We start from the raw sequence: 27,306 nt of genomic DNA, 5'->3' as shown, positions 1-27,306 counted from the left end.
GGATGCATTTCTTTCTCAACAATCACTCATGGATTTTCTGAACTCCAAATGTGACAATTTTGTCGATTAACGAAGCCATCAAGATGAAAATGAGCCTCATCGCTGAAGATGATTTTGTTCGAAAAATAAGCATCCACTTGTTGTTGTTCCATAATCCATTCAACGAACTCTCTTCGCTGTGTGTGGTCAGTAGGCTTCAGTTCTTGAGTCAATTGAACTTTGTAAGCATAAAGATGCAAATCTTTCATGAGAATACGCTGTAGAGAGCTTCTCGAAATGCCCAATTCAAGACCACAGTGCCAAATTGATGTTCTGGACTCTAAGCAACACTCTCACGAACTGCTTCGATGTTTTCTATTGAACGACTTGTTGAAGGACAGCCAGAGTGTATAAGATCACTAATTGATCCAGTTTCCTTGAATTTTTTAATTAATCTTTTCACAGTTGAAGTTAAATCACTCAACAATGAAAATCCATTGTTCTTTCGTGTAGCGCTCTATTTTTAATAACCCTGGCCTGTCAGCTGTCACTCTGTCTTTTTTTTCTCGTTGGCAACACTTTACCACACAAATGGCGCTGAATTTAAATCTTGCATGAATTTTGGGACACCCTGTATTTTGTCGTTTCCATTTTCGTTTTACGTTTTCCATAGATTCATTCTGATTGCCTTTTTCTGTAAGCTTAAAAGTAAAATTATGTTCTCCATGTCAGGTGACCAGCCTGACAATGGAATAGTTCAGTGGTAGGGCTGCTACCTTAAGGCTTATGAACTAGCCTTCTTCCAAATTTAAACCCATAGGAGGAATAGGGTATATTGAAGGGGAAAGAGTAGAATTATAGTAAGGCCAGAAATGGAAAGACCTCATGGTCCTCGAGTACTCTAATAGCATAACGGTCATAAAATAAGAAGAGCTGACTGAATAGGCTTTATAGGAAAGATTAAAGTGAGTGGATCTTCCTCAAAGTAGAAGAAGAAGAGGATAGATCCAGCTAGGGGCCCATGGAAGTGTCACTTCCCTTACAATCAAGTTGATTGCCATTTATGGCCATGTTGGTCTACGAATCGTTATTCAGTATATTCGGACCACCACACCATATATACATATACACACAGTCACCTGTCCACAATTTGAGCATAAATATTTTGGATACTACTTGGCTGACTTTGATGACTTTTACATTAATTTCTTCAGTGTGACAAGTAGATTTACTTTGTAACACTTTAAAATTAAAAGAAAACAAGGAAAAAGCATTTTAAGAGGTTTCTTGTTTTTAAGACCCTAAAAACGGAATGGTGGTAAAAATGTGCATGCTCTATACAATAATAATCTAGTAATCCTGTCAAAAGACCAAAATGGAACTTTTTTGGTTGGAGAGTGGACAATCTAGCAAACCAGAAAGGCTGGGAGAAAGATTCATCCTTTAGGTTGGCATTGATTTTAGTTCTAATTTAATTATTTTCAAAATTCTTTACCATTCAACATTGAAGGATAAATATAGATGTTAGCACAGAATGTATTATCAAAATTTTACTTACATGAGAAGCAAGGCTATATTCCTTCAATGCAATAAAAAGTTGCTCTGGTAATTTGGGACATATGTTTAAAATCACTCTGACTCCTACAAATTCAGCTAGACAACGAAGAATGCCATACTTGCTGCGATGGTACCATGGTAAGCCTAACAAAGTTATCATTATGTTTTGTATAAATTTGCTTTTCTTCAAATCTGAAAATAAAAAATAAAAAATTAAGGACTCATTAAAAAACACATCAGTACTAGCAGAACTGGGAGTGTGCGCTCCAGTTCTACTAATAGACACCTCTTAACGCAGGATTAAATGAAAGAAAGCTAAAACATAGCTGTCAAAGTCTGAGAGACTATTTTTGGAATCAGCAAATGAAGTACTTCCTGAATATTCATATTTAATATGAATGATTTAATTTACCAAAATATGGAAAACTGTTATTTTAAGACTGCCTTGAGCTTAATGATCAGAGAATTCTTCATCTCAGCCTTAAAAGATTCTGTGATAGGATGTTCATTTCTTTTCTGTTGTAATTTACATTGTTTCTGCAGTGCCCAATGTTTCCTGAGTGTTTTGTGGTATGAGAAAACTGCTTTGAAACCCTAAGCTAAATAAATTAATATATATTTAATTTGTTCTTGGGTGGTATGAGCCAATACTGCACAAATTAAAAAGGATAGGATATATAATATTATCATCATCTATTTTTATAATTTTGCAACAGCAAATTCCAACAAAAAGATTGTTGTAAATGGACATGGTGCTCCTTTGATGGCAGGTATAGGAATATTACTGACCTGATATTAATAGATCAGAAATGGAGAACATCAGTTCAACAGTGCAGACCATTCCAAGGAGCTGATATCGATTTGGACCACAGCTTAGTGATTGCAAATATAAGTCTAAAACTGAAACAGAAATACAAAGGAAAGTTCCAAAAGGCTAGAGAAGACAGGCTAAGAACAGCATACCAAACATACTGGAAACTAAGCTTAAGACCACAAGTGAAAAACAAAATATAAACACAAGAGCAGAACGACTGACTACAGTACTAAAAAAAGCAGTAGAGGAAGTAATTCCTGAAAAAGAGAAGATCAATAAGAAATGGATAACTCAGGAAACCCTGAAATTGGTACAAGAGAAAAAAGAACTGAAACTTAAAAGAGAGAATTCGGAGGCAGCAGACCAGTTATACTATCAAAAATGCAATGAAGTATGGAAAGCAGCAAGATCTGATAAAGCCAAATGGCTGGAGCACCAATGCAAAGACATTGAACAGCATTCAGAGGTGGCCGCTAGAGGGACTCGTGGTGTGTAGTGTTTATTGAGAGCTCCTGATAAGATAAGCGTTATTTTAAGTTATCATTGACAATTTTGCTTGAATATTATGTAGTTTTGTTTGCTTTTTGTATCTTAGTGCGTCTGTTTGTATGTTTTTGGTGTTGTTTCAATTATTAATTTGATAAGATACGATAGAAGCGTGCACATGGCTCTGGTATGAAGGAAAACGGCGGCTAGTAATAATGGTTCGTCATCTTTTTCAATAACGGTAACATAAAGGAGATTATTCAATGTACTATCTGCGAAATGTATGCTTTGCGAGAGCGGTTGGAGTATGGTTAGATGATGATAGTGGAGTGAATGTGTGCAGAAAATGTAAGGAAAATGAGGAATTAAAGTGTGTTTCAGGTCGTGAGTGTGATATTTTTGTCAAATTTCAGAATGTAGAAAATAGCGATATGATAAGAAATTGTGAGGTTGTACCAGAGAGCTGTGAGGGCAGTGTAGAAAGTGAGAATGAAGGTTATTAACAAAAGAACACAAAACTAGAGAGGTCTATAAACTTATAAGAAATGTCAATAGGAAGTAGCAAACAAGATCAATAGCAGTCAAAGATGAAGATGGTAAAGTATTGATGGACAAGACTGAAATCATAAACAGATGGACAAGATATTGCAGTGAACTATATAAAAATCAACTAAGTAATACTGCAACAGAAGTAATCAAAGAACTAAAAGCAATCTCTCCACCCTTTGAAAGAGGTCTTTGAAAACGATGCTTGGAAGAGGAGGTGAATAAGGCTATAAAACATCTCAAGAACAACAAGAGTCCTGGAAATGACAACATAATGGGCGAGACGCTAAAATATGGGGGAGAATTGGTTGTAAAAGAAATGCATAAGCTATGCAATGAAATATGAAGATCAGGGTATGTCTCCGAAGAGTGGAAAAAATCAGTCTTGGTTGTTCTTCAAAGAGATGATAATAATAATAATCTACTGCAATAGCAAACAGCTGGGATAAGCAATACAGATACATTTTAGTAAAACCAAAACAATGACAACAGGAAGAATAGTAGAACTTAGAAGAATGGTAGAATCTATGATTCTACCATTCTTCTAAGAAGTGGAAGGAAATAAATGTATTAATCTACCCTATATATATAAAATGAAAAGCCTTTTTATGTCACATCTGTATGTCACATTTTTTGAAACTCAGGGGCTACCTTGAGTGTTGAGTCTTCAAAATTCGAGTTATCAGAATTCAAGAAGAACTGGCCTACCAGTCCGAAACTGGGGGGGGGGGGCTTTTGAAGACTCAACACTAAAGGGCTACCCTGAGTCAAGTCTTCAGAATTCAAGGAGAACCGGTCTACCAGCCCAGAACATGGGGGGGGGGGGGGTAGAAAGCATAGCCCCTCAGTATAATATAATTTTAATTTTATATTTCACTATGCTATACTGTAGATCGCATCGTGCAATATAAAATTACGTATGTATGATCTTACATTTTCTGTAGTTCGCACACAAAATAAATAAAAATAAATTTTATATTTAATTTTAATATTATAAAAACATAATTTTATAATAAATATAAAAAAATTAGAAGGAAATAAGCTGAAACAGGATAAAAAATTGAATTACTTAGGTAAGTTAATTACAGACAGGTTAAATTATGAGGAAACTGTTAAACACAGAATAAATCTAGACTCGACTGCCATTACCAAACATACAAATGTTAGGAAAAATACAGATCACCCAAAAAACTCAAAATTGAAGTGTATAGCTCAATAGTAGTCCCTACAGTTCATTGTGATGAAAAGACTTGGATTATCAAACTGAAGAGAGAACAACGTAAAGTGACAAGCTCTAAAAACAAGTATTCGAGGAACATAAATAAAACAGCATGAGATCAGAAAAGAATTAAAGTATCGTGTTATTATTGGAATATAGTACTCCACAGAGTGGCATGGATGTGTGTACAAAATGCTTATTGAAAGATTTTCTCAAATTCTCCAAAATGGAAGATTAGTAGGAAAGTACCACTACGAAGACAAAGGAAGTGGATAAAAAACAAAAAGCATAAAAGGTCTAAAATCATACAAAAATGTAAACAATTTGGTTGCAGATAGATGAAGAATATAAAACAAAGGCCAGGAGAGTGACCAGACCAGTATGGTGAGGAAGGCAAAACTGGAATAGGAGAAGAGATTGACACTAAGATCCAAAGAAAATACTAGGGAATTTTTTAGCTATGTGGCCAGTAGGAGGAGAAATGATTGTGGAAGAATGACACATTGCAGGATAAAAATGGGAATAGAGTGACTGATGCAGAGAACATAGTGGAGTTGTTCAATGAGCACTTTATTGGAGTATTACATCCTGGAGAAGAAAGTTTTAATACCAGAGGGATAAGGCAAGTTCAGGGTTTAGAGGAGAGTGTGTTCCAAATACTGAGTACTCTGGAAACCAGTAAAGCTGTGGGACTGGATGGTATTTCACCATGGGTTTTCAGAGAATGTGCTAAAGAACTGACAGCTCTGACCTGGCTCTTCAATAAAAGTCTGGCTGCCGGAAAGGTACCCAAGGAATGGAAGGAAGGAAGGTAAGATAGTGCCGCTGCACAAGGGCAGCAGCAGACTGGAAGAGTCTAATTATAGGCCAATTTGTGTGTCATCAGTAGTTGTTAAGGTCTTAGAGAAATTAGTGAGGGACTATATACAGCATTGGGCAGATGAGGGTAATGTTATCTGTGAGAATCAACAGGGATTTGTTAAGGGGCGCTCTAGCTTTAGTAATATGATTGCCTTTTATAATAAAGTGACAAGAGCAGTTGATGAGGGAAAAGCATATACTGCCATTTTTTTTTGATTTTGCAAAGGCGTTTGACAGGGTGCCACATGATAAGCTGATATTTAAGTTGCAGCACATGGATTTAAATGTTGGGTTAGCCAAATGGATTCAGGACAGGTATCAGAGAGTTGTGTATGGCTGGGCAATATCAAGGAAACAAAAGGTTACAAGTGGGTTCCACAGGGCTCAGTACTGGGACCTGTATTGTTCAACCTTTATATCAATGATATTGTCAATAGATTGCAAGGGGATAATAAGTTGTTTGCGGATGTGAAGCTGGGAAGGTTATCAGTAATAGTGCAGATGTGGCAGCCCTGCAAGAGGATTTGAATAAACTAGACAGATGGACAAATGGGGGTGTCAGTTTAATGCAGCAAAATGTAAAGTCTTGAAGTTTGGGATCCATCAATGGGAGGATGCATACTTGAATGGAAGAGATATATTAAAGGAAGTAGGGATGATGATTGATAGAAAACTGAAATTCAGGGAGCATATTGCAAAGGTGGTGAAGGTAACCTAGAGGATTGCTGCAATACTGAGAAGGATGCTGACCTGCAGAGATAAACAAGTTATCATTCTGTTGTATAAGCTCCTGATCAGACCACACTTAGACTATTGTTCTCAGATCTGGTCCCCAGGATCTGAAGGGGATAAATGAACTGTGGAAAGGGTACAAATGCTAATAACAAAGATGGTGTCGGGACTGTACAATGTTAGTTATGAGGATCGGCTGAGGGAGTGTGGACTACAGAGTTTGGTGGATAGAAGAAGGAGGGGGTGATATGATTGAGACTTTTAAACTGTTGGGAGGTGGTTACAGGGTTGACACTGGGGGAGTTCTTTCACTTGGTTGAACTGCGGGAAGGAGTCACGACAACGGGCCATCCCTGGAAGTTACGAAAGGGAACTCTGAGAAAGAGGGTGAGGAGTGGTTTCTTTGCATGGAGGGTTGCTGAACCATGGAATGCATTGCCTGATGGAGTGGTGAGGGCAAGAACGGTCAATGCATTTAAGGAGTGGTATGATAGACTTTGTGTTTCCTAGGAGGGACCTCCCTTGATAAGTCTTGATAGACTTGTGTTTCTTAGAAAGGACCTCCCACGATGAGTCTTTTGACTCCACGGAGGCCTGATTAATAATAATAATAATAATAAAGGAGATAAAAGTGACATCAAAACTGAAGCTAAAGATATTCTTGATATTTCAAGATGAATACTGTTATTAGAAAAAAAAATCCATCACAAATCTGAAATGTACAAGGTGATTGGAGTAGAGTTATCATAGTACACATCCATATAAAAGTGAAAATAAATCTGAATGTGAGAATTACAGAGAAATTTCCCTCCTGAGTATTCCAGAAAAGATTTAAGCAAACTTAAGAGAAGTGTTTATTTTGGATGGTACAGCATACTGGCACCTTTATTAATAATGACACATGATATATGGATGTGACATTGTTTCAATTTTCAACTTTTCCTGCTAATCATTGTTTTTTTTTACAATGCTTAGGAGATTAAGAAAAATTGTGGTAGGGAAACATGGAAAAAAAAAGTTTTCCAAGTGTTCCTAGCCTATGGGAAAAAAAGAAGGGAAAAGTACTGTAAAGGAATCAGAGAGTACATGTGCTTCGCAATAGCTGCATTAGTTCTACACTAGAAGCTGTTTGCATGAGACAGTTTTAATGCATTGTATGAAAAATTCAAAAGTGGGAACAAATGGAAATAAAATTTTATTTTAAACAGGGCAAATCTGCCTCAGGAATATTTAATAATCTTAAAATGGTATACAGGGATGATTGTCCATCGTATATATATATGAGTTTTCGAGGGGTTCGCAGGATTTAGAGATGGTAGGGCTTCAACAGATCAATGACAAAGCAATTGCATTATGAGATACTAAGACAAGCGATGTGACGTTACAAGCTTGTACATACGAGTTGTCCCAGTCCTGAAAATATTTAAGGCGCAAACTTCTTTGCTTAAACTTGGATAAAGGATTAAGCCAAGTATATAATTTCTTGGTATTTTTAATTTTGTAGAAGAGTTTAGACACATGATTGTTCAGGTTTAATCTACACATACAAAAGTTGTACCCCATGGCTCCTACTCTGAACATGAATTTAGAGCATACTATCTTTTCAAATTTACTATTATATCAGTATTAGACAGACAGTTAATATCTGTATGAAATGTTTGGTGATTCTATGTTATCAATGAACTCATTTCTTGTGTATACGCATTCTCTCAAACTGCAAATTGTGTATTTTGATATCTCAAGAATATTATCTACAGCTTGCTTTGGGGAAGAGGATAAAATATTTTTCTTCAAAAAAAAAACAATAAAATAAATAAAATAATATATATATATATATATATATATATATATGTACAAAGTATTTTACCTTGGATATAATATATGTTAAAGATACCAAGCTATTTTAAACCTGGTTTTACTCCATTTCCCAAGTGAGCAAACAGACAAACAAGTCAAGTTTGCACCTGCAAGTGTTGCAAGTCTAGCTGACCCTGCACATAGCGGAACACCAAGGCAACTCATGGTAAAATTAGAATAAGCTCTGATCACTAATCTTAATATTTACCCTTAATGCAAAGCACATCTCCTGGAGGAGATGTATGATGCTTTGTATTAAAGGCAAGGGACCACTACCCAGACCGGTTTCGACCTTTATAGAGGTCTCATCAGTGGGAGCCAGGTTAGAAATAACAAGATTTTAGTAATATAGAGCTTATGAGTATTTTACCAATACAAGTCACCATAAGGTGTTTTAACCTTATTAACTAAAAATCTCAGGAGGAATATAAATGTAGAAAGTATTTTATCTTGGGTATAATAAATGTTTAAGATACCAAGCTATTTTAAACCTGATTCAAACCAGATGTGCTTTGCAATAAGGGTAAATATTAAAATTAGTGATCAGAGCTTATTCTAATTTTACCATGAGTTGCCTTGGTGTTCCGCTATGTGCAGGGTCAGCTAGACTTGCAACACTTGCAGGTGCAAACTTGACTTGTTTGTCTGTTTCCTTATTTGGGAAATGGAGTAAAACGAGGTTTAAAATAGCTTGGTATCTTTAACATATACAGGGTGTCCCAAAATTCATGCAAGAAGTAATTTTGATAGAAAAGAGGCTTTTAATTAAAAATTGTAATTTCTTATTGATTCATAAAGTATACAGTATAGAGTTATGCATGGAATAGCATATTGGGTAAATGGCCTCCATGGCTTTGCTGCCACATGCACACTCTTTTGACGAAATTTTCCATGACCGTTTTGCATAAATGTGGCTGAATTTCGTTGATACAGAGCTCAATTTCCTCCTTCAAGGCGTGGGTTACCACCCGCTTGTTGGCATAAACCTTAGACTTCAAAAAACCCCAATGCCGTTAAGTCACATGATCTGGGTGGCCAATTCTGATCGCCAAAACAGAAAATTACACGACCAGGAAATGACTCATGCAGTAATTGAATTGTTTCTCAGACTGTGTGGCATGTGGCACCCGTCTTGTTCAAACCACATGTCGTCCACATCCATATCTTGCAATTTAGGCACAAAAAACTGGATTATCATGTCGTGATAGCGAGCACCATTAACTGTTATTGCCTTACCAGCGGCATTTTAGAAGAAGAATGGACCGATGATGCCTCCAGCCCAAAATTCACATCAAATAGTGAAACGTTGTGGATGCATTTGTTTCTCAACAATCACTCGTGGATTTTCTGAACCCCAAATGCGACAATTTTGTCGATTAACGAAGCCATCAAGATGAAAATGAGCCTCATTGCTGAAGATGATTTTGTTCGAAAAATAAGCATCCACTTGTTGTTGTTCCATAATCCATTCAACGAACTCTCTTCGCTGTGTGTGGTCAGTAGGCTTCAGTTCTTGAGTCAATTGAACTTTGTAAGCATAAAGATGCAAATCTTTCATGAGAATACGCTGTAGAGAGCTTCTCGAAATGCCCAATTCAAGATCACAGTGCCAAATTGATGTTCCTGGACTCTCAGCAACACTCTCACGAACTGCTTCGATGTTTTCTGTTGAACGACTTGTTGAAGGACGGCCAGAGTGTATAAGATCACTAATTGATCCAGTTTCCTTGAATTTTTTAATTAATCTTTTCACAGTTGAAGAAGTTATATCACTATTCCGACCATATTTTGTACGAAAATTGCGAACTCAAGCTGCCAAACCTTCATTATTTTTAAAATATTGCTCAACAATGAAAATGCGTTGTTCTTTCATGTAGCACTCCAGTTTTAATAACCCTGGACTGTCAGCTGTCACGCTGTCTTTTTTTCTCGTTAGCAACACTACCGCACAAAATGGCGCTAAATTTAAATCTTGCATGAATTTTGGGACACCCTGTATGTGTGTGTATATATATATATATATATATATATATGAGGGTAGTCTGAAAAGTTCTCAGCATAACAATGAAAAAACGAATTTATAATTGAAAAATTACTTTTATTTTACAACATAATCTCCCTTAAGACTAATACATTTATTCTAGTGCCATTATACTGTCCCTGTAGTGGCTCTCAGTAAGATCTGCAATAACATCTACAGCTGTAATTACCTCTTGATTCGAAGAAAAATGCTGACCAGCGAAGAAGAGTTTTAGTTTTGGGAAGAGAAAGAAGTCAGAAGGAGCCAAATCTGGGGGAATAGGGTGGATGTTCCAACAATCCATAGTGCAGATCCCTTAATTTTCCCATTCCCAAAACGCTTTTGTCGGTGGGTGCATTGTCATGATGAAAGATGATTTTTTTCTTCTGCAAACCAGGTCTTTTCTCACGAATTTTTTAAACTAGTCTGGTTAAAAGATTAGAATAATATTCCCCGGTTATTGTTTTACCCTTGTAAAGATAATTAATACACAAAATGCATTTAGCATCCCAAAACACCTTTCCTGCTGATGGAACCGACTTTGTCTTCTTTGCGCTGAACAACTGGCTTCTGTCCACTGTTTTGACTGCTGTTTAGATTCTGGTGTGTAATGGTGAATCCAAGTCTCATCCACAGTAATAAATTGATGCACAAAATCAGCTTTATTTTTGTTAAAATGCTCCAAGCACTGTTCAGAGATTTTCACGCAAGTGCCTTTTTGTTCGGGTGTGAGCAAGCATAGCACCCATCTTGCATAAAGCTTTTTCATTTGCAATTCTTCATGCAAAATATATCCTACACGTTCTTTTGAAATACCTATAATATCAGCAATTTCACGCACTCTGACTCGACTGTCATGCAATACCAACTGTGCACTTGATCAATGATTTCTGGTGTTGTTACACTTTTTGGACATCCTTCAAGTGTAGATCATCTTCAAGGCTGGTATGGCTATGTTTAATCTTGGCAGCCCATTTCTTAATTGTCAAAAAGGAAGGAGAAGAGTGCCCATTAACTTTGAATGAATTTCTTTTGACGTTAAACCTTCTTTTATCAAGAATTTTATAACCGCACGATACTCAATTTTATCCATTTCAAGGGACACAGACAACGCCTTTGCTTCAGACAGCTGTAAAAAACAAACTACTTGATTGAATGACTTGCAATTTCACATGGATACTTATGACAAATGTGCTAACTTAGAAAAAACAATCTCTTGCTGATAGTGCTGCCATCTATGATCGAGAACTTTTTAGACCATCGTCATATATCATCATCATCATGTGTATCAAGGATTTAGGCCTAGCATGGCCTGTTCCGGACTTAGAAGTCATCGTTGAATCGTTTAAGGGGACGTCCTGGTTTTCTTTTTCCTATTGGCTTGTACTCTAAGGGTTGTGTTGGTAATCTTTCTGTTTTCATTCTTTGAACTTGTTCCATCCATTTATGTTTATATTTTTTAATTTTTTCTATTATTGGTTCTTGGTTTAATTCTTTCATAATATCTTCGTTTCTTTTGTGATCAAATAGGGTATACTTTGCAGTTTTTCTCATAAACTTCATTTCTGCTGTTGTTAATCTTTTGTTTGTCTTTTTGTTTTATTGTCCAGATTTCACTTCCATACATTATGACTGGCAGGGCTAATGTATCGTATACTTTTAGCTTGGTTTGTTTTTGAACTAGGTTTGGCTTAAATATAGAGTTAATTACACCTGTTATTTTTAAATATTTTGCAATTTTTATGTTTATATCTTTTTCATTTTCATATGTGATCATACATCCTAGGTAGTTAAATGAATTCACCTGTTCTAAGATCTTGTTATCTATTACTATTTTAGTTCTTGCTGGATCTTGTCCTTTAAAGGCCATAGTTTTTGATTTTTCCGTTGATATTATCATATCATAATCTTTGGATATCTCATTTACATCTAAAATAGCTTTCTGTAAGTTATCTTCAGAATTTGTAATTATTATTCGGTCGTCGGCAAAGAGGAGAGTGTTTAAGTTAACTGTAGGAGAAAGTCTAATTCCTTGATGTAAATTTTTATTCCATTTTATTATTATTTCATTTAAGTAGATATTAAAAAGAGTTGCTGAGAAGGGATATGCCTGTCGGACCCCTTGGTTTATCTCTCTCGTATAATGATAGCTTGTGATTTAATCTTATTTGTATTTGATTATTTTCATATATACTTGTGATAGCTTTTAGGATATTATTTGGTATTTGTCTTTCTTTTAATATGTTAAATAATGTTTCTTTTAACTTTGTCAAATGCTTTTTCAAAGTCAATAAATGGAATATGTGTTTCTAAAAACAATATACTATGCTTATTATGCTAATTGGGGAAGAAGTAGTAGAAATGATCCAAAAGAGAGTTTCCAACATGAATGGTCTGTCAAAGATTGACTGGTGATTAATTGTTTGCCAGTTGTCTTTTATAAAATATTTGTCTGCACACAGTTCTGTATAGTAATTTAGAAATTCTTCTAATTTCAATTCAGTGTTTAATTTTACCTAACCTAACCTAACCTAGCCATCCTCACTCACACACACACACACACACACACACACAGGAATACCTCGATTATCGCGGTTATTGTTAAAATGAAAAATACCGCAATAATCGAATCTGCGATAATCGGGATAAATAATGCATGTAAAATGGGTGATCAATGCCAAGGATTTTTCAAATCTATTAATTAAATTTTATATATCAAGTAAAAAAAATGTGTAAAACGTGTTAAGTAAAAAATGAAGGTTCATTAAGAAAAACAAGAGTATTCTTTAATCTTTATTGGATAAAAACTGGTATAGAGTTGTCTGGTGGAATTTTTTCTTTCTTTTTTCTTCGCATAGAACTTGGTAGCAATGGATGGAATCTTGAATTTCCTGACGAACTTTCATCGATCGCTTGAGATTAGGATCGCCGTTCAAGATTTTTTTCTTTAAAATTTTCAGCAATTCTAAACATTTCGTCCATTTCTTTGAGGGTAAATTCCTTCGGTGCCAAGTCAATTTGTTCGTCATTATCATCGATTCGAGCATCGTAAGCATGTTCTCTCTCGAGGTTAATTAGGTCTTCATCATCCAGCTCATTATCATGTGACTGAAGCAGGTCCTGAACATCACCTTTTTCAATTTCTTTTAGTCCTAGATCGAAGCCCTAGAGTTTGCAGAATGGTCTAAAATATGGCGAACAGTTGATTCATTTAGACCGTACTCTCTTGCAATTTTGGCTTTGGTTATGCCTGATTCATACTTATCATATGCAACTTATCTTCTAAGCTGATCAATCTACGTTTCTTCTTGATAGCTGTAGACTTGAAATCATCCTTGTTTCTTTTAGCATTCAATGCAGGGGTAAATAACAAGAGAAATAAATATCCACATGTACTTCAGGCAAGGGTGGATAGTTACTGGTAAGTGGTGAGAAGGTGCCGTCGGATAAAAATGAAGCACTACGAGAACAATACCTGGAGAGTGGCGACTAGAACTGGTTGCATATGTAGTGGGCTACATCTCGCGGCTGTGATAATTTGAATATGGAGCGCAATAATTGGAATTTTGGTATCAAATTATAAACCCGATAAATCGAGAATCGCAATAATCGAAGCCGTGATAATCGAGGTATTCCTGTATATGATATATGTGTGTGTGTGTGTGTGTAATTTGTATTTAAATTATGCTGTCGGTCATCTCTATGGATTTATAGCAGGTCAAAAACTGAAAACTTACCATCTCTGCTGCTCAGCTGATGAAGGCCAATAATATTTTGAAATATAGTTCTTGTATGATGGCGAACAGTCTGAAAAAAAAAAGAAAAAAGAAATCAACTGTTTTTAAACATCTCACTTGTATTAATTTAATGCACATATTTTTGTATTTTTATTTGATGCAACATCTCTGAAAAATGTAAATCCAGAAAGATGAAAATATAACACAATGGCTCAAAACAATAAATGGAGTGATTTGTTTAACTTAATTTCAAAAAACGACAATATCATTGTAACTTCAGGATCGCAGAACCTACTTAAATAACTCAAATATAATAGATCTAAGAAAACATACGAAACATTTATAAACTTTTATAAATAAATTTACATTTATTTATAAAAGTAAAATTAGCAGATGAAGCAATGAGATTTATGGCAATCTCAACCATATTTTAACAATACTGATATATAATACATTTTGGAAAATTATGGAGACAACTACCATGTTTGAGTAAAACTTTAGTTTAATATGAACTAAAATCCACTTTCGACGTTTCGACCTTTATATCAAGGTCATTTTCTATATACAGAAAACAAGCTACACTACAATCTACATGGTTTGTTAAAGTTACTGACCAATCATTACAACAATTATTGGCCTGACCTCTGGCGAAAAAATTGTTGTAATGGTTGGTCAGTAACTTTAACAAAACATGCAGATTGCAGCGTAGCTTGTTTTCTGTATATAGTGCATATGCTCCAGAAGATGACCTTGATATAAAAGTCGAAATGTCGAAAGTGGATTTTAGTTTATATTAAACTAAAGTTTTACTCAAACACGGTAGTTGTCTCCATAATTTTCCAAAATGTATTTGGATCACCGTGCAAGTCTAAAAGAAAGGACTGAATATATAATACTTACCTATGATAAGTCATATTAGATGTCAATATGGATAAAATTAAATATGGAAATAGACAACAGAATGAACAAAGCTGGTATGGTATGAAGTCAACTGAATAAATTTATATGAAATAAGAGAGAAATCAGCCAAAACACTAAATTAGCTGTATACAAGACAGTATTCAAGCCAATTTTAACTTATGGATCTGAGAGCTGTATCAGAAGTAAAACACCTGACCAGATATGAGCATCCTGAGAAAGATTAGGAGTATAAACAGATGGCATCAATGGCAATATCATATTAAAAATGAGGATATTCAGAAAGAACTTGACTTTGCTAGCATCCAGGAATGTGTTAGCAGAGCTAATCTCAGGTGGTATGGTCACTTAAACAGAATTGGAGAGGAAAGAGTAGCAAAACAAGTGATTTCTGTCAATTTGGCAGGGAAAAGGTCCAGAGGAAGACCAAGTTATAGGTGGATTGATACAATAAAAAGTGCCTTAGGAGACAGAAATTTAAGATCTGATAATGTTGGAGTCTTGATTTGGATAAAAATTGTAGATAGGAAGTTATTAATGTTGTAAATTTTTCATCTAGTACTATCATATCCTGTAGGTTCATGGCCAATTCATTGCAGAAAAAATTCGCTGAAAGCATTATTCACCTAGACAATTGAAATGATATTGCATTGATACCGATATATGAAAAGTAAATGCAGCGCAAGATAATTTTCACAAAACATAGTTTTTTATGTATTTATGTATTATTTGTTTAGATTTTCATAATATTTTTATTATTTTACAAAGAAAGTGGTATATTATTGATCGGTGAGTTTCCTAATTTATCTTTCATCTTAAAAAGTTGTAAATATTTTTTACAATACTTAAATACTGCGGGTTATGCTGATGGAATATTTAATATTTAAAAACTGGAATAGGTAATGGAAGAAAGGGCATCATTAAGAATATTAATTCTGTTAACCATTCGCTATATTTTTGCACACTTAGACACTCATCCAGATGTGATATATATACAGCGGTGGTCTGAAAAGTTCTCAACCTAACAATGAAAAAACGAATTTATAATTTCAAAATTATTTTCATTTTTCAACATAATCTTCCTTAAGACTAATACATTTATTCCAGCGATGCTCCAGTGCCATTATCCAATCCCTGTAGTGGTTCTCAGTAAGATCTGCAAAATACCCGTCTACAGCTGCAAACAGCTCTTGATTCGAAGAAAGATGCTAACCTGTGAGGAAGAGTTTTAGTTTTGGAAAGAGATAGAAGTCAGAAGGAGCCAAATCTGGGGAATAGGGTAGATGTTACAACAAAATAGTGCAGATCCCTTAATTTTCTCACTGCCAAAACACCTTTGTGGTGGGTGCATTGTCCTGATGAAAGATGATTTCCTTCTTCTGCAAACCGAGTCTTTCCTCATGAATTTTTTCGTCTAGTGTAGTTAAAAGATTCGAATAACATTCCTCAGTTATTGTTTTACCCTTTTCAATATTTCCTGCTGAACAACTGGCTTCTGTCCACTGTTTTGACTGCCGCTTGGATTCTGGTGTGTAATGGTGAATCAAAGTCTCATCCATAGTAATAAATCGAAGCACAAAATCAGTTTTATTTGGTTAAAACGCTTCAAGCACTTCAAGGTTTTTCAATGCATTTTTGATCTGATGTGAGCAAGTGCGGCACCTATCTTGCGCAAAGATTTTTCATTTGCAATTCTCCATGCAAAAATATATCCTACACATTCTTTTGAAATGCCTATAGTCTCAGCAATTTCACTCGCTGGTCATCCAATACCATATCGTGCATTGATTAATCTTGATTAATGATTTCTGGTGGTGTTGTTACACTTTTTTGACATCCTTTACGTGGATCATCTTCAAGGCTGATACGGTCATGTTTAAACTCAGCAGCACATTTCTTAATTGTCGAAAACGAAGAAGAAGAGTGCCCATAAATTTTTATGAACTTCGAATGAATTTCTTTTGGCATTAAACCTTCTTTTACAAAGAATTTTATAATTGCACGATACTGAATTTCATTCATTTCAAGGGATACAGACAACACTTTTGCTTCAGACAGCTATAAAAAACAAACTACTTGATAAAATAACTTGCGATTTTACATGGATGTTTATGACAGATGTACCAACTTAGGAAAAAATAATCTTGCCAATAGTGTTGCCAAGAAGCCAACACTATTGGCCGAGAAGGTGTCTCTACACCCTCGTATAATTGAAATTTTATTATCATTATTATTTGACACCTCCAGGGAGTCCAAGTACTGATCGAGGGAAGGCACCTGCTCTACAACTCTGTCTTCAACATTCAATCACCATCTGACTGCAACTACACCAATGTCATCTCCGCTGACCACCACTCATATTTCCAATGATAATTATAAATATACATGTCCACGGTGGGATTCGAACCTGCATCCTTTTGGCTGGAGAGCAGATACACTATCCACTCAGCCAACCAGGCAAGCTATTTCTTAATTTTTTTTAAAAAATATGTCGTAAATTAAAAAAATATTTATTAAATTTTTTTAATTAAAAAAAAAAAGTTTAAAATATTTCTTATATGGGAAATATTTCTTTTTTTTTCTCACATATATTCGTGATGAATAACTTTATACCGATTAAAATTTTTCAAAAAGCTAAATATAATCGAAATATTAAATAACGTATAAAATATTTCTTAAAATATATATTTTTAAAACATTTCTCATATAGAAATTTTTTTCCTCATATATTCACAATGAATTTTCGTGTGATTAATTTTCCCGCGATGAACTGTCCGGACACGTATCCTGTACACCCCTTGGGGGTATATACTAGGAATTTGATAATGATGATATAGATAAAATTATATATCAATATAGACAAATAAAGGAAATTAGAAATGTAAAACACTACTACATCAGTTAATACAGAAATTATGATGCAAAAATTAAAATAGATGGCAAAAGCTGATAGAGTATATCAATAAATCTAATAATAAAGAGATTAATGACAGGCTAAGTTTAATGGTAAGAATCGTTAATAAGAAAAACTAAATATTTTATGAGAGGAAGAAAGGTGGGAGGGGGGGGGTAGGGTTTGTTTGCTAGCAGAAGGGAGTGAGAATGTAGCACACAACATGGCATCATCATAAAACAAAAAACTATTTAAAAAGAGAAAACAACTAATTTTGGACATCAAGCTATCCAATATTTTGATCAGGTACAAAAAAGTATATAAGGATATGAGAGATTGGTTAGAAATAAAACACTTGACCAACGACTAGAGACTACAGATATGAGAGTCCTGAGAAAGATTAAGGACATGAACAGATAGTATCAGTGGAAATATCATATTAAAAACGAGAATATTAGGAATCAACTTGACATTGTTAGCATTCAAGAATGTGTTAACAGAGCTAATCTCAGGTGGTGTGGTCACTTAAACAGAATGGGGGAGGAAAGATTAGCAAAACAAGTATTCTCCACCAGGTTGGCAGGAAATAGACCCAGAGGAAGACCAAGATGTAGGTTGATTGATACTGTAAAAAGTGCCTTAAAGGACAGAAATATAAGATCTGATAATGTTGGGTCTTTATAGGTAACAGATGAATTGAAGGAAATTGTAGAGAAGATGTTAGTAATGATGTAACTTTTTCATGTATTACTATCATATCCTGTACACGTCTTGAGAGTACATGTCAGGAATTTCATGATGATGACCACAAAAGTTGGATGGATAACATAAAAAAAAAAAAATCTTACGAAGTTGAACTTACAATTACTGGAAGAGGCTGAGTGAAATGAAGAGTGTCTGTTCAGAGGATCACCAGCAGTCTAAAATGACATGTTGGAGGCTTAATGGATTGTATACATCACTCAGAAAGGATTAAAACAGAATTTAATACTTATATTTCATCTCAGTCACTGAGACATCTTCAGGGATTACAAAAAAGCTAATGTAACATATACACAAATACCACACAATACTAAGCCCAACAACGTGAGTGACTCTAAAGTCCTAAATAGGTGGAGCGCCCTCTAATGGCAGTTGTAAATGGCCTGAAATGTGAGGTGGGATCTCTGATGATAAGTGTTTCCCAAATCTTAGGCAGCTTAATGCAACCGTATTTATTAAGATTTGGTTGATTTCTGAGAACTGCTGCTGATTCTAAAAATAGTCTTTCTTTTTTGAATTTGCTGTGGTGGAGCATGGTGGTTTTTTCCATAAGATCATGTGGGTTGTATCCAAGACATGGTCAGCCAAGCCTGACTGACCATAGTCGTCATTGCAGATGTATGACTTGTGTTCCTCCAGGCAGATGGTTGCTTATCTGCCTGTCTATCAAAAGTATGCCAGCTTACAGGAACAGGGCACTTTATAAACTCCAGGCACTGAGAGCGGAGGGAGCTGATCATTTGTAGAACAGATAAGGGTAGCAAGTTTGCAGTGGGGCTTAAATGCTGTGTGTAGGTTGTATTTTTTTAAAAAATCTTGGCTATTTTTTCAGATGTGCCACGGATGTAGGGTATGGTGACGGCATTTCTAAACTCTTTCTGAAGAGAATCACTGGGAATGGGGGAGGAACTGATTTTTTTTTAATACCGTGATCGCTGTAGCCATTGAGGAGGAAAGTGTTGTGTATATGGTCAAGCTCAGTTGCAAGGGCAGTTCCACTGCAACAAAGATTGTGGGCTCTCTTGGTTAGAGTTTTAATAATGCCATATTGTTAAGCAGGGTGGTGGTGGGAAAGTTTGTGAATGTATATGCCTGTATGCGTACGTTTTCTATATACAGTGGAGGAAAGTGTACCGTTAGGAAGGCATGTAACATGTAATTGTCTAGGAAGGGCAAACAATTGTTCTTTTCTTTTTCCATTGTAAACTGGATTCTTGGATTGTAGGCTGTTGAGGTGACTGAGGAAGGAGTCTAATGTGTCTGGGCCATGAAGCCAAATAGAGAACACATCATCTACATATCTTAGCCAGATAGAAGGTTTGAGAGGGGTCTGAGTCTATGGCTTGTTTTTCAAAATCTTCCATATAAAAACTGGGAAGAGGGGGTGAGAACCCATGGCACTTCTCTCTATCTGCTTATAGATTTTGTTTTTCCAAGAAAAATAACCAGAATTGATGGCAAAGGAAAAGAGATCTAAGATGTCAGAAGGAAAAACGTTTTCTAAGAGTGTTAAGGTATCAATTAAGGGAATATTGGTAAACAATGAGGAGATGCCAAAGCTTACCAATATGTCTGTGTTATTTAAGGTTAGATTTTCTATTAGAGTTTTAAAATGGGTAGGGTTTTTTATATAGAATGTGGAAAGTCCAGTGAGGGGGGAAGGGGTCAGAGAGTTGGCCAACTGTTTAGACAGTTTGTAGCAAGGTGCGTTAGTGGCAACTACTATAGGTCTTATTGGGGAATTGGGTTTGTGGATTTTTGATAAACCGTATATTCGGGAGCGGATGGGAACAGAAAGTTTTAAGTTATTTCGTATTGTCGGAGGCCAGGAAGATGCTTTTTAAGTAAGTTTTTAAATTTTTTAACTTGTGTTTTTGTGGGTCGTGTTCTAGTGGGATGAAGGTAGAGTGATTTCGGAGGATAATCTCATTATTCATTTATATTCCGTGGCATTACCCTTATCCGCTCTGGTGATGACGACAATTTTTTCTTTCCATAATTTCATGAGAGGATTTTGTTGGTCAGACGATAAATTACTTTTTGTAGATGAAGACTGGGTGAGGATGTTGGCAGTGTCAAGTCTAATGTTATTTGCTATCTCCGGTGCTAAGCAGATCCTGTGTTCGATATTATACATTACATCAAGCAACGGCACTTCTTGCGGTGCGACCGCGAAATTGTGATTGGGGCTTAGGGCACTGATGGCACTGCCGTTGAGTCTTTTGAAAGATAGATCAACTACTATCTGGAGCGGTTGCGGTTTGGATTTACACAGATTGTTATTTTTTTTATATGTTTATTTTTTAATTCTTTCAAGCAGATGCCAGAAAGACTGGACCAAAGCTCAGGGTTAAGTACAGTAGAGAGTTCAGATTGTAAGGAGGCAATGGCAGCGTTCGTCTAGGAGAGGGCGGCACATGTAGCAACGATTTGTTCCTGCAGTAGTGCAAAGATGGAGCAGTTATATATGCAGAGGGCTTTTTTGGAATGAAAGTTGATCTTTAACTTGACGCAGTTGGGTATCACTCTTTATTCCCGACATCTCTTTAAAAAGGCCAGCCTATTTAGTTGCCTAGATAGTCATAGTTTTGACTTACCGTATTGTCTGGATTTGCGTGCTATATCTTCTCCATGAATGATTAGAAAACCCGTTTATGATGGAAAAAAGAAATGAACAATTGTTTACCCTTCCTAGACACCTTAGTTACATGCCTTCCTAAGGTACGCTTTCCTTCACTGCATATAGAAAACCTATGCACACAGGCAGATAGATTCACAAACTCTCCCACCACCACCCTGCTCAACAATATGGCATTATTAAAACTCTAACCAAGAGAGCCCACAATCTTTGTTCCACTGGAACCGCCTTTACAACTGAGCTTGACCACACACAACACTTTCCTCTCTAATGGCTACAGCGATCACAGTAAAAAAATAATCAGTTCCACCACCATTTCCCAGGCTTCTCTTTAAAAAGAGTTTAGAAATGCCATCACATACTCTACATCCATGGCACATCAGAAAAAATAACCAAGATTTTAAAAATGTACAACCTACACACGGCATTTAAGCCCCACTGCAAACTTGCTACCCTTATCCGTTCTATAAAAGATCAGCTCCCTCCTCTCTCAGTGCATAGAGTTTATTTATAAACTCTATGAAGTACCCTGTTCCTGTAAGCTGGCATACTTTGGACAGACAGGAACCATCTGTCTAGAGGAACACGAGTCATACATCTGCAACCACGACTATGGTCAGTCAGACTTAGCTGACTATGTCTTGGATACAACCCACAGTATCTCATGAAAAAAACCATCATGCTCGACCACAGCAAATTCAAAAAAAAAAAAGAGAGACTATTTTTAGAATCAGCAGCAGCTCTCAGAAATCAACCAATCTTAATAAATACGGTTACATTAAGCTTCCTAAGCCTAAGATTTGGGAAGCACTTATCATCAGAGATCCCACCTTACATTACAGGCCACCTACAACTGCCCTCTAAGAGCAGTTGTAGGTGGCCCACATGGTTGGGCTTAGTGTTGTGTGGTATTTGCGTATATGTTACATTAGCTTTTTTGTAATCCCTGAAGATGTCTCAGTGACTGAGACGATGTAAAAATTTGATGTTGCCAAAATAAATGATCAAAAACATCGACTTTTTGCAGAAGAAGTTCACCTGAATTTTGTTGTACAAATGTATATTTTATTTCTCTATGTAAAGCTATCTATATAAAGAGCAAAATAAGCCGAAAGGGAATTAATTCACTCATTGTTTAAGAAGGCATGTAGAAGTATTGAAACCAAGAGCATCGCCCGAAATTCGGCATGTCTTTTGAAGATATGTTTGCAAGGCCCGTCGCAGGTACCTTTCAAGGTTAATATTGAAAGGGTGCAGCGCGAATCAAAAAGCAAGGCCCGTAGGCAAGATTAAGGCAGTAAAGGGAGGAAGTAAGATTGTCAGTGAATTTTCGAGAAACATTATGCAGGGTTCTCCAAACTACTAGCAAGACTCGCACGGGGACATTAGGGGTCCCAAAAACTTAATCAAAGGTGCAGGGACTCTGGTGTATAAAAGGATTGGTTTGAAGATGAGAGGGGCTTCCTTTTCTTCATCCTGAGTGATCGAGGTGTCGTAAATTCCTGTGGGGAAGATGGAGAGGCCTTTCCACTGATAGTCGTTCCAGTCACAGCCGAAGATATCCGGAGGCGATAAGTTAAGGAGAAATCTTGCCGTATTGGTCCTGACGTCGAGTAAGCATGCGACTTGACCCATGCAGAGATCCTTCGTCGGGCAGTTCAAGATGCCAGAAAAGCCTACCCGCCAGCTGCCGCAACTATTCATCAGTGCCCTATAACGCTTCAAGGAGAATTCCAAAACACGGAGCGGAGGAGAGGAAACCCCCCCCCCCTCGAGCGCCAGAAAAGGGAAAAAAAATGGAAGACACATGCAAGATAGGAAGAGACCCATGTGAGTCTATTTATTCATAATTTGTTTGTGATTTAAGAAGGAATTCTCTATCGAACTGCTAAATTGTCTAGTTTAAGGAGACAGTATTTAGAATGTTAACATTTCTCATAAAAGTGTGAATAGCTAATGAGCGAAACATGAGTACAGCTAATTTCCCTGGGAGAAAATATTGAGCTATTGAAATTTCTTTGATTGATTATATATGTACTTATGATTGAATTTTATGATAGAGTATGTTCCTGATATTATTTGAAACTCAATGAGGTGGACTGAATAAATATTATTGCCTAGATTATGATTAAGTATTAAGATCTTGAAAGGAATGAGATTCTGAGTGATATATTTATATACATATATGTTGTATTTTGATACGCTAAATTGGGAATGTCAAGTGCACCTAATGAATTTATGTTATGTGTATAACTTCCTAATAGTTTTAATATAAAGTATGCTGGAAATAGAAATACAATTTTATTAATACAGACCAGTTTACAATACAAACATTTATTCAAACCTACCAGTTTCGCCAGCAAACTGTCTGGCTTTTTCAAGGCATTACGGAGATATGAAAGTTAGTAAATGCAAATTAAAAGGAACATAAAAAACGTTGTAAACCAAACTAGTATCTATGGTTACACGTTTCACGTGACAGAGATGACTTGTGGTTTTTATTCATTATCACGCATGCGTGTTTGTTGTAGACTTGTAATGTGATTACTGGCTAGCTGTAGTTCAGATTGATTGAGAGAGAGGATCAAGTTTTTCCACGAACTGTTTAGAATTACACCGATTTCTGTTGAGGTTTCTGCCGGTTATTAGTACTATTGTGGGTTCCTTAAATGCACGATGCCTGTAGTCGTCATCGAGATATGGCATGGAGCTGTTTTGCCAATCTATCGTGTGGTTAGACGTGCAGAAATGATGTGCTAAGCCAGAAGAGATGCTTCTGTTGTGGTTTACATCACCAACATGTTCTTTTTGTCTAATTTCTAAACTTCATGGTTTGTCCGATGTAGGCAAGACCACAGGAGCAGGGAATGTAATATAATCCTGAATATTTGTAGAACGGAACTTTATCTTTTGGAGATCCTAAAACTTGTCTGATGTTGGTGGTTGGTTTGAAGACCACTCTGATGTTGTGGGCTCTTAGCATTCTTGCTATTTGATAAGAAACTGACTTGATGAAAGGTATCACTACAGTAGAAATGTGCTGACGGTGGGATTCTTCTTGTCTGGGGTTGTCATTGTATAGATATTTTTTGATGATGTTTTGAGGATATCCATTTTGTGATAATGTGTTGGCTATTAGTGAGATTTCATTCTGTGTATCCTCCTCTTCTGATATAAACTTTTTGGCTGTATGTTTCAACATGTGGATAATACTCAGTTTGTGTGACTTGTGATGGTTTGAAGTATAGTGAAGATATCTTCCAGTATCTGTGGGCTTTCTGTAAATGGATAATTTGACACTGTTAGGTTGTTTTTTTTTATCAAGATATCTAAAAAATGCAGTTGGTTGTTATTTTCTACTTTCAAACAGTATGCTGTTTGAGAGTCTAACTAAGTGCAAAAGAATATATTAGAAACCAAGTTGAGTGATTGAGAAAGACTAAGAATTACCTTTCATGAATGAATCTTGTGATATGTATAATTATTTGATCAGAAATTAAACTTGTTATTGTTGATAAAAATAGTTGTCCGATTCAATCCTTTTGCAATGCACTGATCCAAAAAAACACTATTTCGGATCTGATTGTGGAACCCCAATGATTAGTAGTGATTAATGAGTAAATTTTGCCATGACTGCAAACCTTGGCTAAAATAGGATATAAGTGATTAATTATTATTATGATTATTATTCCGGGCAACTCCAAGGAGTCGACAGACTCATCGAAGGAGGCCCTAACATCATGTCAAGAACAACTATTCGACATTCACACAGTATCTATCATACCTTGCCTTGAACTCATTCACGGTCGTAGCACCCACAACAGACTCTGGCAGCTTATTCCACTCATTCACCACTCTCCAAGTAATAAACCTAGCTTTAACACCCTTGTCAACCATATTCTTGCCCAGCTTCCATGCATGGCCCTAGTTCTCCCACCACCAGTCCTATTTTCAAAAATATCTTCTGGATTAATCTTATAGAAACCCTTCAGTAATTTGAATGTCTCAATCATATCACCCCTCCTTCGCCTATCAACCAATTTCTGTAACCCACAAATCTTCAACCTATTCTCATAAGGTTCATTCCACAGACCTGCTATCATCTTGGTCACTCGTCTCTGGATCCTCTCCACTTCCTCCCCATCACGAAGAAACCCTGGTGCCCATAACTGGGCACAGTAATCCAGATGGGGTCTTATCAAGGCTCAATACAGAGAAACAACGACTTGTTTGTCTCTGCATGTTAAAGTATTTTTCAGAAGCCAAGTGATTTGATGAGCTGATTTAGCCACTTTTGCAATGTGCCCCCTAAACTCCCAAATCCCTGGCCTCATCAATCTCCTGGAGTACGGTTAATAGATCTACTAGAGTATAAAAACTTTTTTTTGCCTATAGGGGAATTTCAGCGGCACAGTCTTCAATCAAATAAATATCTGGAGATCCTAGGCAAGAAAAATTATACTTAAGGTAGAACAATAAAGAAGGGAAATAATAGAAAACGAATATTAAGTTAAAGAAACATATAAGCTAAGATATATTATATACAGAGAACAGGCCTCCCATGTATTACAACAAAATACAGGAAGTATTAAATTCTGTTTTAATCCTTCCTGAGTGCTGTATACAATCCATTAAGTCTCCATCATGATGTCCTCACACTTAAGTCTCTACACACAGACTTGATGGTACATAGCAACAACAAAATGAAACACGCAGAAAAATAATATAATCATTAATGTAATCAATACTTGAAGTGGAAAACTCATCAAAAACTGTATGGACCAGGATCTTTCTACTGGAGAGAATGGATAAATTTGGATATGCCCCTTCGAAGGGTATACCTCCCCCCCCCCCTTGGTTATGGATATAAATGGATATGCCCCTAAATAAATTCATTAGAGATCTGTTGGATTCCATAGCAAAACCGAATACTGCGGTAATAAATTTGTCATGAAAATCTACATATTTTTCATTGTGGTCTGTAAGAGAATTTTATTAGGAAGGATTAATTTCAGTTTGTAAATTTTCTGATACACTTTAGAATTTTAAATATTAAAAATCCTATTAAAGAAAAAAAAAGTGGTTTTACATAATTTGTTTAATTCGTCATTATTATTATTACCTGACACCTCCAGGGATCATAAAGATTAATCGAGGGAAGGCACGTACTTCTCTGTCTCCACCACTCAGTCCACCAACTGCAATGAACCGCAACTACTATCATCATCATCTACAACAATGTCATTTACTGCCCACCACCACCACCAGTAGTTTCACAAATAATCACAAACATCCATGCCCACAGCAGAATTCGAACCCGCAGCTTTTTTGCTAGAGAGCAGATATCCTCCTACTCGACCAACCAGGCCGGCAACATCATCAAATTACTGACGTGTATCCTCAAAACCTGTACAGGATAGTATGACAGTACTAAATAAAAAACTTATATCATTACTAACTTCCAATCAACAATTTTCCTCCAAATCAGTCTGTTATCTGTCAAGACTCCAACATTAAGAGAGCTTATATTTCTCTTCTAAGGCACTTTTTATTGTATCAATCCACCTACACCTTGGCCTTCTTCTGAGTCTATTTCCTGCCAACCTGGTGGAGAACACTTGTTTTGCTAATCTTTCCTCTCCCATTCTGTTTAAGTGAACCATACCACCTGAGAATAGCTCTGCTAACATATTCCTGGGTGCTAACAATGTCAAATTCTTTCCTAATATCCTCATTTTTTCTGTAATAATTTTGTCTGTAATTTGCAATAACTTAACCATGAGTAATTGTTAAAATAATGTGGCGCATAATGTACTACGTAATGCTGTTAACTCATGTCCATATATGACAATTTCAAAATACTTGCAAAGTATGTCATCATGTTCAGATGTCCATACATGACCATATATGGAAGTTTCGAGAGATGCACACATGCATACAATGGAAGTCAGGGCCTTTATATAAGGGAAAACAATGAAAAGGACTTTGTTTTTGGTTTCTCATTCTTCTCTTACCTGGATCCGATACCACATGAGACCTGCTATCGGCAATCGAAAGAGAAGCATCGTAAGTCTCAGTTTTCCAAATCTTCTCCTGCCTAGGTACTTAAGTACTTAAATTATTACAACAGTTATTCAATTTAGGCAGGGAATCTTGCAGACTTCTACTGGATTTATTTAGAAGTATAACATCACCTGCATAAAGTAAAGAGCGAGATTAACATCTCCAATTTTTATATCAGGTTTAATACCATTGTAGATAGGAAGTTAGTAATGATGTAAATTTTT

General features: G+C 36.0%; 1 protein-coding gene across 3 annotated transcripts in view; it reads right to left on the bottom strand.

The window, feature by feature from the left end:
• LOC150102123 (tRNA (32-2'-O)-methyltransferase regulator THADA-like) overlaps positions 1 to 27,306 on the bottom strand; it is a 694,369-nt gene that overhangs the window by 440,673 nt on the left and 226,390 nt on the right. For all 3 annotated transcript variants that reach the window (XM_090398691.1, XM_090398692.1, XM_090398693.1), the window contains 2 exons: positions 13,809 to 13,878; positions 1,538 to 1,728 (listed from right to left, as the gene is read on the bottom strand). In XM_090398691.1, the coding sequence (XP_090254817.1) occupies positions 1,538 to 1,728; positions 13,809 to 13,878 (261 nt within the window). The remainder of the gene's footprint in view (positions 1 to 1,537; positions 1,729 to 13,808; positions 13,879 to 27,306) is intronic.

The sequence above is a fragment of the Typopeltis vanoorti genome, chromosome 10 (genome assembly GCF_054136105.1).
Source record: "Typopeltis vanoorti isolate ZY-2024b chromosome 10, IOZ_Tvanoo_1.0, whole genome shotgun sequence".
Lineage (NCBI taxonomy): Eukaryota > Metazoa > Arthropoda > Arachnida > Uropygi > Thelyphonidae > Typopeltis > Typopeltis vanoorti.
Note: the sequence above shows the minus strand (reverse complement) of the source record. Positions and strands in the feature narration are given on the sequence as shown.